General features: G+C 41.6%; 1 protein-coding gene across 1 annotated transcript in view; it reads left to right on the plus strand.

Annotated features, from left to right (window-relative positions):
• The first annotated feature begins 9160 nt into the window (after window positions 1-9160).
• The window catches only part of FOXK2 (forkhead box K2), a 49777-nt gene continuing 41108 nt past the window's right edge, over window positions 9161-17829 (plus strand). The window contains exon 1 of the mRNA XM_080395574.1: window positions 9161-10019. Within this exon, the coding sequence (XP_080251700.1) occupies window positions 9661-10019 (359 nt within the window). The 5' untranslated portion in view covers window positions 9161-9660. The remainder of the gene's footprint in view (window positions 10020-17829) is intronic.

Raw genomic sequence — 17829 nt, forward strand, 5'->3', positions numbered from 1 at the left:
TGTGTATTAAAACCGAGCTCCAGGAATTACTGTAAGTCTTATATTGTAAATAATAACCTTTCAGTCTTTTCTTACAAAGGAAGAAATTAATGGAGTGAAATTTTCAGCCGCATTTACATTTTTAGGTTTGTGTAAAGGAGGGCAGAATCACAGATGTCTGATTTTCAGAGAAAGTTCGAAGTCTGTGAGTGGAAAATGGGATCTGTAGAAGTAATTGAAGACTGTTACTGGTGTTAATTACAGGAAGCATGTTCTTACCTGTGTTTGCTTTTTTGTTTAATCAAAATAGAGGAGAAATAAAAGAATAATAATATATACATCATGTGATATTATGGAAACATGCTTTGGTTGTACAGGAGCTATTAGACTTAAAAAGCCTCTGAGGTAGGATGTTACCAAATGCAGTACCTATGGGTATTGTCATGCTGGCAGAAACTAAATTCATAATGCTGCCTTCAAAGCTTGTCTGTCCTGAGAGTGGGCCAAAGTTTCCCCCTTTGAAATTAAAAAAAGCCACTTTTATATTGATCAACACTTCTCTAAAAAGCTAGTCAAAGTAAAACACACAAGAAAAAAACCTGCCCAAAGGTCAATCAGACAGGAGGACTATCACTGACCCCAAACTTGCAAATAAAATCATTACTGTAGAGCTCTGTAAGGGTATATGACAAAGTTAATGCATTGAGTTACTTGTCACAGGTCAGTTTGCATAATTGTGATTACATCAGTAATCAATTTGCTTTCTGCAAATAGCTTCTTACTAAGTGTTTTGTGGGGAGAAAAAAAACTTTGTTAAGTTAAAGAAAGGCAATTTGAATGAAAAGTGCCATTAGGGATGTGAAGGGGAAAATACAAACAGTCCCTTGAAACTGATTAGTAGAAAGTTAAGGTTCAGTTGAATCCACAGAGCCTTCGAACACACTAAACCACTGAGTTGCTGGCTTTGTATTAGTTGGAAGTTTTCAAGTCATCTACCAGCACTGACCAACCACAAGGAAATGAAAGCAGTCTGCAGTGCAGGATTTCTGTAGCAGTTCTGTTTACAGACATGTTCTAAAATTAATATTCTTACAGGGAGAAGTGTTTAGCAAAAATATTTTGCATTAGAAAAGTTAATGGTAATGTGTGAAAGTTGACTGATTTCAAGTTTGTGCACTCTGAAGAAAGGGAAATGTGTATACTTTAGCTGCAGCCTACTAATACTTCAACTCTATTTCTACTCACAGTTTTTAGTTTTGTTTATATCTTAGTATCCTGTTAGAAAATGGCTAGATTTTTTTCCCCACCATATTTAGGTTCCATGGTTGCCATATTGGCACCTTGCATTTTCAGTACTGAACTGCAAAGCTTTTATACTTGGCAAGTTTCAGGTTGCACAAACAACTTGGGATAAGATCAAAAAGTCCCGTAGCTGATATGATGGTATATGTTATGCTATGTAGTTGGTGTATGTTACAGTTTTTTCTCTATAGAACAGCCTCAAAATAGTTTTAAATGTATTTTTATAGTATTATTTATTATTATGTGTGTATTACATGTACATAAATGCTTCTGTTCATGTTAGCTTTCCATGACTTCTGCTGAGAAAACTTTTATCTTCTATTGGTTTTTTTTTCTGAGCAACACTTTTGTTTTTCCTTGACCCATCTTTGCATCTTACTCAGTTATTAAATAACAAGCAATGAAGAACTGTATGTTGCTAACTGAAGCAACTGTAAATATTACAAGTGAATGGTTTCACACTGCTCTTCTGTTCAGTTTTGTCATGATCCAAACAGGCAGTTCCTGTTGGCAATAGGGCTGCCACACAAAATGCTGTGCAATAAATGTCACTATAGAGCACCAGTAAGAAACTTCAGTTCCTAGTCATGAAAATAAAAGGGGTGTTTATTTCCTGATTTGAATAGTCTGTTGCATCATTCATTTTCTATGAATGAAATGCAAATAGAAGAGTATAATCTCAAATTAACTACAGACCAATTCAATTAGCAAAATAAATTGAGGTAGAGTAGGAGATGAGCTTTGAAGAACTTGAGTCCTAGAAGAGATCTATTCCTCTGTTGGACATCTGTCAGTAATTACTATTTCAGAGCATCAGTGGCTTTCTGATCACAGACTGGCTGGTTGGCTGTTCTCTAACACACTTTCTGTAGTGCTCTTGCTGAGTGCTGAGGCTCATCTTCTTTTTTCTGCTCCTGATCTTGAGATTTGGCTGTGTTCGTATCCCGAATATCCATGAAAGGGAACAGTGTTCCTCATGTTGTTCTGTTTTTCATGGAGGGACTGACCACATCATAGGAGTGGTCATTAAGCATGACCTAGGTGAAAAGGTAGAAGTGAGTGACATCTTTCTTCCTCAACATTATTTTCTATTTGTAGTATTTGCATTTTTTTCTAAATTATTTTAAGGTGGTTTTTGTTATTCATGTCACTTATGTAGTCTTTTTAGTTGTATTCTCATCATCCAATTTGGGAGAAAATAATCTGTTAATTCCTCCACATCCAGACTTCCGTAGATCTGTTTTATTTCCCTGGCTGCCCACAGAGAAATTGGTTTACAAGAGGAAACTGCTCAAGTGTTCCCCTCCTCAAAAGTAATTAATACTGTGACTTTCTTCTTTCTGTCAAATCTTTAAATGCTTTCATGTATGTTTTGAAGAATAGGTATAAACTTAAGTTTCACAGAAAAAGAATTAAATAGACAACCTTTCCTGAATATTTTGAGATTTATTAGGAGCATAAGAAAATCTGTTGGGCCAGACGTGAGGCTTACGTACTTCAGGATCTTGTGTCTCTATTCAGGAAAAAGAGATCCACAAGCAGCTCCATCTTACATCACTGTACAAATGCAAGAATCGGTCTTGCCTGCAATTGCTAGGTTTTGTATCAATGGAGAAAAGAGGTGCTCCTTGTATTGTACGACTTCTAATGGGGATGAAAAATTTACTATCTTAAGTTGTTCAGGCTTTGGCTATGCAATTAAAAATACCAATACTGAATACTTTATATGGATATGAAAAGTATTGCTGCTGTCATCATATTCTTTATAGGATCTCTCTTTGTGTGCTTTGAATTCAGCAAATTTTCTGTCTTACAGGAATCTTACAATATCTGTTTATGGAATGCAAGGTTGTTCTCACTGTGCTTTTGCCTTGTTATATTTCGATAACATTTGTCTCTACTGAAAACAATTGCAGTTTCTTAACCTTTGTGTACTACTGTTTTCATACCTCATCATCTTGGTAACTCTTCTCTGAACTTTGCTTAGTTCTGTAGTTATCCTTCTGGGCAGAGTAAGAAGTATTTCAGAAAAGTCAGATATAAAGAGAAACGTCTTTTTTTCCACTGTGTTCTCTTTGGCTTTCTGCTGGCTGAGGGAATGGCACTGATTTTTTTTTTTAAATTGAACAAACCAAACTGATTTTGATTAAAGCTTCATTTCTCTCCTGAAATGACAAATCTAAATTAGGATGCTCTGTCATGAAAAGAATGTTTTAAAGTACATTTTTCTTATTGGTGCCTATTAGTTTACACTTGGTATTGGTTTTAATTTGCCTCAGGTTATCTGTTTCACTTAGCTTATTTACATTTCTGTAATTCCTGTCTGGTTTTGATTAATGTAAATCATTTTACTCATTTGCCTACCCTGTCTTACACTATCCACTCCCACTCGCCAGCTTTTTTCTGCCAGTCAAACTACAACTTCTATTACTGTTTTTGTAGAACTTGCAGCTGCCACGTATAGTGCTACCACAGCAGTTACCTCCTTCAGATGCCTGAAGCATCTCTTCCAGATAAGCTGGACGTTGGCATCTTAATCTGCTTCTTTTTTTCCATAAGGTTTAATTTTATTATGATACCATATCGTAAAGGTATGTGACATGGTAATCCTAAAAGGTGATTGAAAAATAATTCAGCTCAAAATTCAGGAAGAGTGAAAATTAGGTTTTTGTGGTGAATACACATGGTGTGTTCTAGTGGGCTGTTCCTCTAGAAGAGACGTGCCAACCTTTCTTATGTTTTTTGTGGAAGGTTACACTGTTTTATTCAAATACATACAGCTGTGTATGCATAGAAAATCATCTATACAATCTGAGCTCTAGAATTAAAAAGCCACAGAGAGGCTTCCCGCAGCGATGCTGCAGGACTGACATATTCTGACCGCAAAAATGGAAAAGTTGGCCATTTGGTCGTGGGTTTAACAGATACTTCTAAGTGTTTACTTAAAACAGAGTTGTTACATATCTCTTGATCAGTCAGAGATAAGATGAACATACGATGGCAAAAATTGGCAAATTAACTAAGGATCCAAATACAGTTGTTGCAACTGGTAAGATTCAGTGACTGTGCTTCAAGACTTCACAGTGGTAGAACTGTTGGTTTAGAAGTGGGTAACAAGACATTACTGATGCTTTTGGATCATCGGGTCCAATTTTCTCTGATAAAATGTTGAACATGAAATAGAAGCGTGATGATTAATTAGCTGTTTGGCAAAGATCGTACATCATGCAGGGCTGAATTGCAGTGTATTGGGGTTTCACATTTCCAGTTAATATAGTTATGGTGCTGTGGCTTTTAAAAATCCTTTTGTGGTGTCGGGATTTAGAGCTTTATGAGTAATTACCCTCCGAGGGTGGATGGGATGCTTTCAATTTGAGGCGTGCGGTTGTATTTTCGCCTCTGCTGTTGCTCCGACCAAGTGAGGGCTGTAGCTCTGTCGTTACGAACAGCCTACTCCGTCCCCGCCGGGGGCGCGCCGCCCAAGGGTGAAGGTCTCCCCTCACAAAGCTGCTTTTGCCGCCCGAGAAGAGGCGCTGCGGGCTCAGGAGCGCGGGGGGGGGGTGGGCGCCGAAACGCCCGCGGAGCCCCCAGCGCCCCGCTCCGCGCTCCCTCACAGGGGCACTGGGGCGGCGCCGGCAGCGCGGCCCCGCGGCGGGAGCGCGTTCCCGGCGCCGCCCACGGCCGGCCTCGCAGTGTTTACAAACACGCGTCACCGGCAAGCCGAGCTCCGCTCCGCCCGCAGCTCCGGCGGCACAGCGGCGGCGCGGCGGGCCGCGGTCAGCCAGCGCGGAGGGGGCCGCCGCCATGAGCCGCTGGGGGCGCGGGGCAGGCTGGGTAGCAGGCGGGAAGCGCGCGGCGGCGGCGGGCTGAGGGGAGCGCGGCCTTCCTGTCAGGCGGCGCGGCCGGCAGCGCTGCCGCCCCGGTGAGGGGCTGGCCGGCTGTGAGCTACGCTGCGCTGCCTGCCCCTCTGCCCGAGGTCAAGAGTACGCTAACAAGTGACTGGTGGAGGTTAAACAGCTGTTTTCGCCCTCCTCCCCATTTCTCCTCCAAAAAAGGCGCGTTCCTCTGTGTGTCTTGGGCATTTTTTAAAGAGTATTAACGCTTTCAGTCTTTACTACTTAGATCTGAAAGACATCTGTCAAGGAAGAAAAGCCTATAAAATACTTTTGAGGTATAGCTCTTTACTTTCTCCCATGAATTTTAAATTCATCTTGGGAATTGGCCGGGTATGTAACGAGCGAGCTTCATGCCATCCTGATCGTTCACAATTTGTAATATTTTGCAGTAATCAACATGATACCTTTTTAACACTTTCCCCTTGACCAAAAGACGTTTGTGAGGAAAGGACTAAATCGCAGCACGAGTCCTACTAAGCTTTGCACGCATCATTAAATGTAAGCATGTAAGGAGCTCCAGTATGGTTATCGGGATTAGAAATGTGGTTGATACAGCAGTGGTTTTGACGCTGTGTGTTGGAGGAAGTAGTTAGGGCTTACAAGGGGCTTCTCACCTAGTAAATAGAAAAAAAACGCGTGCTTGTCAAATGCAGGGATATATATCTGTGTGAAATCTTTCTCCATTGGGTTGTGCAGGTTTTGGTATTTGAAGTGCTTATCTTGTTAAATGGCACGTGAATGTTACAGAGAAGTGGTTTTGCAAATTAACTTTCTAGGGTTTTGTTTAACAAAAATCAAATCTCACTGGAAGCTTGTGACACTTGCTGTAATAAAAAGATTATGGATAGCTCCTAATGGCTTTTAAAAGCTGTTTAATGCTGGTTATGTCAAAGTAAGCTATTAGGGTCATTTAATCTACTTGATTATTCATCAAGTTCCTCTAAAAGTATTCCATGCTTTTGGGTCTGTGAAAATGTGCATCTTGAGAAGGCTGCTTCACCACTTCACAGCCCTCAGTACAGAGCACATGTATGTAATAAGAAAACTGAAGAAAGGAAACTCGATTATATGTTTAGTGGCCCCAAGAACAAACAGGCTGTAAATCAATGCCCTTGTGTTGCTATAGGGTGAGCTTCAAGAAAAAAAGAACGTGTCTAGACATAAGTAGTATTTAGGGAAGTTTGGTGAACTAAAATGGTGTTAATGGATTAGACCTTACTTAGAGTAATACTTCGAGTACTTACACATTTCTGTTAAACTTTGGTCAAATTGTTTTAAGGTTGGGTGATGCAGAGAAGGTCTGCTAATTGTTAGTTTCAGTGATGCAGTCAGATGCTACCACATAATTCCATGTGGACTGGGTAACCTTGGGGTACTTGGCACGAAGGGCTAGAAGTAGAGGAACGCGGTGAGTGCTTTGAGACCTTGTTTAGCATCAGTGGCAATTGCAGCAACTTGGTGCCTTAGAAGATGAAGTTTTGGTCAGTAACAGATCCCTAGTTCCGTCCTGAATAGGTGAATGTAAAGCAGACTGAGAAAAAGCATGTCTTTTGCTCACACTCAGCTGGCAGGGGAAAAAATGTGTGGGATAGTATGTATCTACCATGTGGCTCCGATGTCAGGACAGGTTGTGTTCAAGGAGTAGACTTCTGGGGAATCCAGACACCCAGAACAGCGGTGGAGAATTCTGTTCCACCGCATCTAGCTGCTCTGTTTCCTGCTTTATACAACAGGGAACAGAACTGCAAGTGGGCAGGTTGGAACGACCTGTAACCGTGTAATTTTGTATGGTCACAAAGAAAGTGACTAAATCTGCACCAATTTAGAAAAATGGGCAGAAAGATCTCAGCTGTCCTCTTAAAATGAATATAGCTTCTGACAATGGAATTTGTTGTTTGCTCTACAGTGTTGGTAAAACAAAAGTAAACAGACTTTGTGCTGGTGTTCAGTGTTTTTTTACAGAGTAGCATACTGATGATTGGATAATTGAATAGTAATTTCAGTGTATATTACAAAACTCTCTTCAACATTCAACGTCAATAGTGGTGTTCTCTGTGCTGTTCCATTATGAAAAGAACAGGAAGGTATATCAGCTTGGTGAATTTAGTACTGGATGTTATTAATAAATTAATACAAATTAACAAATTGTGATTCACATAATGGAAAATGTTAACTTTTGTGAACTGAGCAACCGTAAGAGTGGTGGAAAGTGCAGCTGGCCTGATGGGAATTCACCTGGCTGCTCTCCCAATCCGCCTGTTTTCTCTCTCTCTGCGGGTGTAGGGTGTGTGTTAGGAGATGGAAATCCACTGGTAATTTTCAGCCAGCATACCCCTCAGGATCCCTAACCAATTGTTAGGAAAGCAGGCACAACATTTCTATAGTTGCAGCAGAGCCAAGGGATAAAAAAAAGCTGAGAATCAGGGAGTCATAACTGGCTCTCTGATGCTCCACATTTTCTGTGCCAAACATATGTTGGTATAGAAGAAAGTCTGACTCTAAATACCAAAGTGTGGGCAAGATTTAACTAAAGTTTTCTGTAAAAGAAACCAAAGCTCTAAACTGTTGCTATATTTTACTGCATCTGATGTGCGTATATGATCGTATAAATGGGCTTAACCAGTATGGTATTGCGTTGTAGCTGCTTATGAGACGTGCTGATACAATCCTAAGGGTAAAAACAAGGTTTGCTTTAACTTTGCAGGTAGCAGGCACTGTGTTCTGTTCCTAGGCAGACGTAACATATTTCTATAGTTAAAGGTCTGTAGACTCGAATGTGCAAAACCAGAAGTTTGAATGTGAAATTCACTACTAAATGTTTGTTAGCAAGCTGATTGTTTTTGTCCAGAGCATAAAAATGTTTTTATTTTCAATTCCCGCAAAGCACTGAAGAAAGTATTTAAATGTATTCTGAATTAGCAAATAACAGTGAATTTTAGTACTGTAAAAAAGCCCAAATAAACAACAAAGAAGCCTTCTAAACAAAAAGCGCTTGAAAATACAGTAAGGCTATCTGGGCTGTTACAATGAAGCGTTTGTGGTGTTTATATTTGTATATGGACATAAATATGTTTTAGCACTCTCTTCACAGTTTATAGCTAGAAGTGTTTCTCAATTGTTGACTTCTCAATTCTGACAGAATGCCCGGTCCTCGTAACAGTTAGAGAGGAGCATGCAAACGTTCCTACAAGATTTTGGTCAGGTAAAATATTCTTATTTGCAGATAGACTGAGTAAATTAATGCCGTCTTTTGGGTAGCCTGTAATATTTCAAAGTCAGACCCACGGATGTGGTTCCTTCATCAGTGTTCCCCATGCAGTTGCCTGGGACACTTTCTCCCCCCCGCACGGTGACCCTCGGGGGCAGTGACAAACTGCGGGGTGCCAGGTTCCGTTTGCTCGTGTCAGACTGCTGGCTTACCTTTTTGTGCCCTAGTTCCAATGAGAAAACTAGGGCTGAGCTGAGCGAGGTGTGCAGAAATACAGGGACTGACTTAGAAACTTTTACAATTTAAAGCACTGTACTTGTTCCACACAGCTGTTGAGAGAATTGCCTCTGGTTACCTCTGGTTTTAACCAAACCCCTCAAAAGGCCATCAGATGTGTATGATCTTATCAAACCTCTTTTGTTTACTGTGGTCTTTTGAGGCTAAATGTGAGAGGTTACGGACTACTCCCTCGGTGGCAGCCCACCCTCTAGCAGCGTGTGGGTACTTGTATGTATTTTATTCTTGGGTATTCCCCCCGCCCCGCTTAGTGCCGCTCCTGAAAGCATTGCTGAGGGAGGGCATGTGCGCTGCACTATCTGCCCGGTGAAAAACACGTACGTGGGTGCGGGAGGTGCCGGCGGCCTCGCTTAGGGGCCCAGCGCGGGGGGTGCCCCCGCCGGGGGGCCGCGAAGAGCGGGCCGCGGCACCCACCCCCCGCAGGTGTCAGGGCCCGGCCGCTGCCCCGGCCGCAGGGAAGGAAAGGGGCTCGTCGGGGAAGATGGCAGGCGGGCCGGCCCCGCCGGCCTGAGCGAGCACGCTCCGCGCCGCCCTGCCCTGCCTCCCCTCCCGGCCGGCGGGGAGGGGCCGCCCCGCCGCTCCCTGGGGCCGGCAGCGCCGCGGCGGGGGCCGCGGCTGGGCGCAGCCCTTCTCCCGGCACCGCGGCCGCCGCGGGGGGACAAGGGTCGCTCCGCTCCCCCGCGCGCCGATCTGCTCCGTGTTTTCCGGGCCCTTCCCGTGTTCTCGGGGCCCGACACTCGAACGTGCTGCGCGGCGCTGGCCTCGGCGCCGCTCGCCATTGGCCGCGCCGCCATAGCCCCATGGGCGTGCGGGCCGCGTATTGGCCCGGCGCCGCCGTCCATCAGCCAGCGGCGGACTGCGTCAGGTTGGGTTGAGCGGCGTCCCCTTCCCTGCCTGTGTCTGGCGGCGGCTGCGGCTGCGGGGCCGGTGCGGGCGGAGGGGCGCAGCGGAGGGCGGCCCGCTCCCTCGCTCGCTAAGATGGCGGCAGCGGCGGCGGCGGCAGCGGCCGTGGCGCGGCTGGAGGGCCGGGAGTTCGAGTACCTCATGAAGAAGCGCTCGGTGACCATCGGCCGCAACTCGTCGCAGGGCTCGGTGGACGTGAGCATGGGCCACTCCAGCTTCATCTCCCGGCGCCACCTGGAGATCTTCACCGCTGCTCCCCCGCCGCCGCCACCGGCCGGCGCGGACGGGCCGCCGCCTCCGCCTCAGGGGGACCCCGCAGCTGCCGCCGGCGGTGGCGGAGGGGACTTCTACCTGCGCTGCCTCGGCAAGAACGGCGTCTTCGTGGACGGCGTGTTCCAGAGGCGGGGGGCGCCGCCGCTGCAGCTGCCCCGAGTGTGAGTAAAGCGGGGGCCGGGCCTGCCGTCCTTCCTCCTCGTAACACCGGGGCCCGGCGGGCCCGGGCCCACCCGCCGGCGCCTCGCCGCACTGGGCTGCCCCGTCCTCCCCGGGAGGACTGGTTGCCGCGGCGGGGGTGGTGCCGCTGCTGCTCGCCTGCGCCGGTTGTCCCCGTTGCTGTTTGTCTGGCACATGGTGCGGTGACAGGCGGGGATGCGACCCCGTCCTAGCGACACGCGCGAGCGAGCGGTGCCCTAGGCCTCCTTCCCCGGCGCCCGGCACCACCCGGCCACCGGCGCCTCCGCCTGCTGCCCTCGAACGTGTCCTTCCTCCGGTGGCTCCGGCCCCGCCGGCACAGCCACCTCCCGCTCCGGCAGCCGGTGGTACAGGTGGGGAGCGTGGGACCCCGGCGGCTGACAAATGGTCACCCTCCTCCCGTGCCGGGTCTTGCACGTAGCAGTATCTGTTGTGAGTTCAGGAGCAAATCCGTCTGCAGCAGTGCTCGGAGGTATTGTAGTTAGCAAATAGAACTGGATACACCCTTGAGTATTGTTTACGTGCTTCAAAGGAAACTAGTCAAGTGGTTATCCACATATCTGGGATTTCTGAATTTAAGATCAGTGCTGAGTAAATTTTGTAACGCTCTCGGTGCTCTTGCAGGATGTACGGGGATTGTTTTGTGCGTGTGGTTGCCTTCTGATTTTGTGGTACTTTCTGCCTCTTTGCCTGATTGTAACGCTTATTTTTATGGGCAAACGGAGTCATCCACGTGAAATACTTGTGCTAGTTTTAGTGTTCTAAAATATGTGTTCCCTTATATGACGACAAATGTATTAAGAGTTTTTAAATGGTAGTACATTCCTTTACCATTACCAAACATTAACAGTCTTTGCAAAATAATTCTCTGGGGGAGTGTGCGAGGCCTACCTACTGCGTTTAAGGATATGCTGAACTGTAAATAAGTGATCTACGTTTTGAGGAGTCGTGTGTTGGAAAAGTGAAAGTGTTTTGGTTTAGTATATTTTAGCTGCCTTGACTAAGAAATACCTGAAAGGTTACGCATGTTTTACCTTTATAAAGCACGTGCCATTAGCGATACAGTCTTAATGTCTTTACAAGTTTTTAAAATGTGTTTAGGGCATTGATGGTGTGTGTTTTCTGCTTTGACATCTTAGTTTCCTCACCTGGTTCCTTTGTGAAAATCAAATTGTCTTACCTTTCTGCTTTCTAGGAAATGCTCGTTCTGAAAGGGTTTAACAGTGCCAGTACGTGTAGAGTTGTATAATCATGAATACAGTTGGAGGACTTGTTTGACCTTTAACTGTTACTTCTATTTTTGCTTTCTGCTCTTTAATGTTAATAATGATTTGGCATGTGGTTAATCTATATTTTAATCTAACACATTTATGAAATATAGATCAAATACTTCTTTTCTTTGTAAACAGTTTGGTATAATACACTAATTGCAAGCAAGTCAGTGTACATTATAGATGCTGATTGCAAACAGTCTAGAATTAGTTCGGGTAATGTCAGTAGCATTCTGTTAAATGCTTAAGACCTCAGGAAAAAAAACAAACCCCAACTACTTCTTCATGCTGTCCATGTAATTATTGGATTGTAATTTATTTTAGTTCTTTCTTTCATTGCCACTTTTTAAGTGTAAAGAAAATCCTGAAGGGTTTTTTGTGTCACTTTTTATTGAACAATGATGAAAACTTCTGTGCAGTTAAAATTTCTTCACGAGTGCGTGTGGGTGGTGTTACAGAAACTAGCATTTGCTTGAAACTGACTGTGTTCAGTGATTACACCATTTCTTAGACTGCACACCAGCAGCCTTCAGTTTCAAGATCTGTAACCTGGTTGAAGTAGCTATCTCCTGGTTACAAAATGTAGGTGTGATCTTCCATCTAGTCTTGTAAATAAAAGCTTTGGCTAGAAACAATGGAGCAGTGTGTACACTGGGTGAACTAGGATTTCTTTAGTCAACAGGCATAGGGATGAGTTTTATCTTGAAGGGCAGGCAAAAGCTACAGGGTCATAGTTTGATTGATGATTAAGAACAAATGCGGCTTCATTGCTTTTTTAAAAAAATAAATCTGTTCATATAAGGAAAGTCTTACTGGAGTTGTATAGGGAAACAGAAGTTTCATTATTTGCAAAGCTTTTTTTTTTTACTTTTTTTTTTTTTTTAACACAGAAGCCTTCAGGCAAATTCAAAGCAGACCTTATCTGCTTATAGCAAGTCATTACTGTGAACTGTTCATGACTAATATTGTTTGTAGCCATGTTCTTGAGTTTCATTGTAAATTTAACTGGTCATGCTGAAGATGATCTCCTGGATTTTAAGAATCAGTTACTTCAGTATAATGTAAACATTAATTAACAGTTGAAACATAATTGGAAATAAAGTAGTTTTGGTGTGAGTTCAAGATTGATGATTGCTAACCTCCAGTTCAGTAATCACAAGATCTATTTTTGTTGTTTTTTAATCCTACTGTGTTGCCAGAAATATGCTCTGCCTGTGACTTCACAAACATTTTTTATTTTAATGGCAGGTGAAGTTTAAAAAACCCAGGGTGGCCTGTTCCTTCTGATTGTTTTTAAGTGATCTTGGAAAGCAAGAATGGAGGGTCCATCTCTTTTGTCTAATAGTTAGTTACAGATGACTCCAAGTAAAATAGTTACAGACTTGAAATGTCACTAATAATCGTATGTAGTTCCAGTGTCCTTGGCTTGTACACATACACAGCACAGTGTTTAAATATGATTGCATTAATAATGTTATTGAATTTCCTGTTTTTGGAAGGGAAAAACAAATACAACTTTGTGGTCTCCTGCAAAACACATTTTTAACATCTGCGGAAATTAAATTATTAATGTTAGAGTATACTTTTACCCGTAATAAAGGCATCTTTCTTTCTACAGATACAGATGCCATCAAACATGGAGTTATTGTGCATTAAGATAACTGTTCTGGTTGCTATTTTTAATGCTTCCCTGGAAGTCTCACTCACAATTCAAATGTTTAAGGTATCAAGCAGGAGGTAATAGCAGTGGGAAGTGTGTTTTTGTTTTTCCAATTCTTGACAGACTCGTGTAAGTACTTGTGTATATACAAACCAGCTATCATCTTGTTAGATTAGTAAGATGGGGACTGGGGAGAAAACCAGCAATTTTTTTGTTCATGTCCAGTAAGTAGCTCTCTTATCAATGCCATAACGCACAGAGGCATGGGATGAAGGAGGTTTTAGAGTTTCCTGTTAAATACACACAAATCAAAGCAGTTCTATCAGTCTTTTGCAGCTACCTTTAAGATGCATGGACTGTCACTCTCCAGTTCATAATGTTCATGCTTTTTAATTGTCTTCATTTGATGTTAGTCAAATTCCCCTTGACTTCAGTGAAAGCATTGTTAAGATATATTGCTAGGTAAATAATAACATTAGTGTTTGACTTTTGAGGTACTTGGCTTGAAAAAATAGGTTTTGTGCTGGGCGCAGCAGTTGTTGACAGAGCTCTTGTATACAGTTTTTGGAGAGGCAGGATTCCAGACAACTGATACAACTGGAAAAAGCAGACTTGCTCCTGGGTATAACTTAGCGCTGAAGTTGTTTTTGTTTAGTTTTTATTTTTGGGTTTCTTCAATGTGCTTGGTATATTAGCATTTGAATTCATAAAGATCCTGACATGTTCGGCTTGACTGTTCCAAGGTAATTTCTTGTTCATTTTGACAAAACCATAGATTTTGTATTTTAGTAATGACTTCTGGTTTTGTGGAAATAGATTTGTGAATCGTAAAACAAGTTATCATTAATATAAAAACAGCATTTCTAAGTCAGAGCAAAGATGTATCTAGAGTCCATTACCTTGCCTCCAAGAGTAGTCGGTACCGGATGCCTATGGAGGAGCATAAAAATGGATAAAGGAACATGGTTGTGTTGCCCTTGTTTTCTTTTGGATCCCAAAGTCAGAGCTGATTTTAACTCTTTTTGAGTTAAAACCATTTACTGTTTGCATTTTTTTTCCTCTTTTAAAAACTTGGGGTTTTTTGGATACCTGTAAACTTGCTGTAACCGCAGCATCCTTGGGCAGTGAGTTCTGCAACATAATTGGAGCCCATGTTGGGAAAAATACCTCTTTTGCTGAGTTTTTTGAACTTGATGTCTGGCAGTTTCATTTGATGCAACTTAAGTTAGTTCTTTTATAATAAGAGACTGTAAATAATTCTCCCATTCTGTCATTCATTTTGTATTTATATTGCTGAGAATGGGAGTTCTTACAGTAAGCCATGTCAAGTATGTTATACTTTAGCTTAACGTCTACTAAGTCAAGCCTGTATGGCTGCAAACTAAAAAAAATTACGTTTTCGTGCTTTTCTTCCTAGTATACAGAGGGCTGAATCCATATTTTTAGTTTGGTCTTGTGGTCTGGATCTACAAAGTGGGTTGCTTACTGCCTTGTAAGTAGTAGAAGCTTTCCTGCTGATGAAAGCCACTGGATTCTGAACAAGGATCAAACGTAGCTATCTGCTAAGTAAATTCTGTGGAAAAGTTTGTGTTCAGCATTACCTGAGCAGGAAATAGTGCAATATATTTTAGAGAAGCTATAATGTATCAATGCACTTCTGTCATCTTGTTGCAGTTAAATTACATGCAGAAATGTGATTGCCGTATGAGTTAGAGCTGTGGCTGCATGCATGCTCAATGAAAATTTCTCACTGGAAACAGCTGAGGTTTGGCTGAACAGTTGATGTGAATGGATCGTAACATCTCCTTAGGTAATGTTACTTGCTAGCTTAGGAAGAATATTATTTGTTTTTAGCTTATGGCTTATGTTTTAAAGATTTTTCTCATGAATACAGGTGTTAGATACTTTAAGAAATCAAACAAAACACTTTTTTTCAATGACTATGTTTGTAAGTATAGATTAATACCTCAGGCCGGATTGGCACTTGCTTTTTCCCTTTCTTGACAATGCTTTTGATAGAGTTGTTTGTGAGGAAGACAGCTGGCTGAAATGGTTTTGAGCCCTTATGATTGATTTGTCTTCAGAGGAGTATTTTGGAGTTCCATACTGGTTGTATTAAAACTATGAATTACTCGCAAGTAACCTTGAATTGTAAAACTAAGAAATGTTGGACTTGGCTGTGACTTATGAATCAGACCTCAGAAATTTTTATTCACTTTCTTTAGCAGACGCTGTGTCCCATGCCATAATGACTAATAAGGTTAACTGGGCTGTATTTATAGGTGTTTTTTTGGCTACTTTAAAGTAGGATTTGCAAATGTCAAGCTCAGTAGCAGTAGTGTTCTCACATAAGCAGATCTGATTGAAAAGGAATGTGGGAGGAAGAAGGTAGAGCACATTATTTGAAATGAAAATAGATGAGCGTGAAGTTTTTATAGTCATAATTTATGTTACAGTTGTTTCTGTCATCTCTTTTTTTTTCATATTCCCTTCTCAATTGCACACCCCTTATGAGCAACTTCTTTTTGTTTCTGAAACAATGTTGCAAATTGTCATACACCATTCAGGTGGCTGAGGTAAAGCTTAAACAGTTTTATATTTGGAGTAATTGGCATTTGCCTTGCTTTTTATCTTGTTACGATTGACATGTATATGAAACTTCCTTAATCAATTCTACAATTTTACTGATTTTACAAATGTTCTTACATGTATAGTTAGTTATAGGAGTAAGTACATTCTTTGTATAGCTATTTAAAATACTATAAACTGGGAAGTCATCTTAAAAAATTGATGTTTTTTTTATTGCCTGTTAAGTTCCAGTTCTAGGACAGAAGCAAGATTAGTGCTGTTTTGGCTTAAAAGTGCAAAGTTAGTATTAAAACTGCCTGTTCCAAGAATCCATAGCTGAAAGAGAGTTTTGAGATTCTTACCTTCAATTATGATAGTGAAGTAAGAGATAAGTAAATTAAATCATTCGTTGCTTGGCATTGATTAAATCAAGATACAATACTGATATTCAGTTGTGAAATGCACTGTGTTTAAATGTAGGAAGAGACAACTTTTGCTATTGGATAAATGTAAATTAAACAGGTTAATAAAGTAAGTTAATCTTTCACCCTTGCTTTTCAAAATGAATGTGTATGATTAATTTGCTTATACTTAAGAAGTGCCATAGTTTTGTAAATATTAATCCTTCGTGAAGATAGATGTGTTTTAGAGAATAATTCTGCTATGAAGGAGTTTCTGCTGCGATTAGTTTGGTGTTTTTGGAGAAATTCTGCCGCTGTTCATTTTGGTGTTTTGTTTTGGGTTTTTTTGTGTTTTTTTTTTTTAAGCATATGTAATTCTCAGGCACAAAGCAAAATATTTTTTTCACAGTCATGCCTAAGCTATTCAAAATAAGATGATTGTGCATCTGATTTCCTGTATTTTTCAGTAGATACAGCAGTGCCTCCAAGACCTCAAGTCCCATTAACTTACGTAAAATTATGTAAAACGCTGGAAAAAATATAATTTCAAAGAAAATTGTGAATTTGTCACGTGGTATAGTGTGAGGCCATGTCTTTTGCAGCCTAGAAGGAGCTTTCACAACAATCTTGTGTTTACTAATAAGCTGATGTCTTTCGTGGAACTTCATACTGAACTATTGGGAAGGTGGTGGTTTTAATCTGCTGTCTTGCTTGTTTTAATGCTAAAAAGTTGATGTGTAGTGACATTTGTTTCCTGTGACTTCCTGCCTTTAAGGAGTTTTTTGACCTAGATAAAGCAGTCAGAGGGGAGGAACCATATTTATTCTGCAGCTATTCCACACTGGATGGCATAGAAAATAAGCGTTAGATTCTTCAGTTAAGATTTCATCACTACTGTTTTATCACTGAAGTGTGCTAAGGCTTTAGTAAGTTATTTGAAGAGGTAGTGCAAATCTGTATTATTTTGTAATACATCATTTTTTATAGTGCTAGAGAATGTCTGTACATAATTGGAGTCTTTGTTTCTTCACGTGCGTTTGCGTGATTCTGCTGCAGCTACTGCATGTGCTTGTGTGCTGTTCTGTCCTTCTCATTAGTGTTGCTAATCATAAACTTTTCCAAAACACTGTCTTCGTGTGCTGTACAGTTGAGTATTTGTGGGAGTAAAATTTTCAATATTCAGAATTTCAGTATGTCTTAATGAATATTGATATGGACACATCACCTTTTTATATGTCCGTGTGCACCAAATAAAATGAAAAACATGAGCAGATTGACAAACAGTTATGTCTGTGCTAAACTAAACATTCCTGTAGACTTCAGCAAGACAGCTCATGTGGATAAAGATGCATATGGAATTGAGCATTTGTAGAATCAGAGCTGTAAAGTAAAAAGCCAAGAGACATGTCATTATCACAGCTTTATGAAGCATAACAAAATTAGTATAAAGTTGACTGGAATTAATTTTAATTCAGTGTTAATTTAAGGTTTTTACATTAAGAATTCTGGAAGGCATCTCCAGCCAACCCCCTGCTGACAGCAGAAATGACTTCAGCTTTAGATCGGACTGTTCAGCACCTTGTCCATTTGAATTTTGAGTATCTCCACGGATGAAGATAACATGACTATATAAAATGCTTCATGTAACTACAAACCAATATTGAAAAAAAAAAAAATTCTGTATTTCCAGTAGCAGAAATTTGGGAATACACAGGCTGGTTAGCATAGCGTACAGCTTAGAATCCTGGAACCATAGGATGGTTTGGGTTGGAAGGGACCTTAAATATTATCTAGTTCCACCTCCCTGCCCTGGGCAGGGAAACCCCCCACCAGCCCAGGGTGCTCCCAGCCCTGTCCAGCCCGGCCTTGGGCA

The sequence above is a fragment of the Falco punctatus genome, assembly GCF_963210335.1.
Source record: "Falco punctatus genome assembly, chromosome: 1".
Taxonomy (NCBI): Eukaryota; Metazoa; Chordata; class Aves; order Falconiformes; family Falconidae; genus Falco; species Falco punctatus.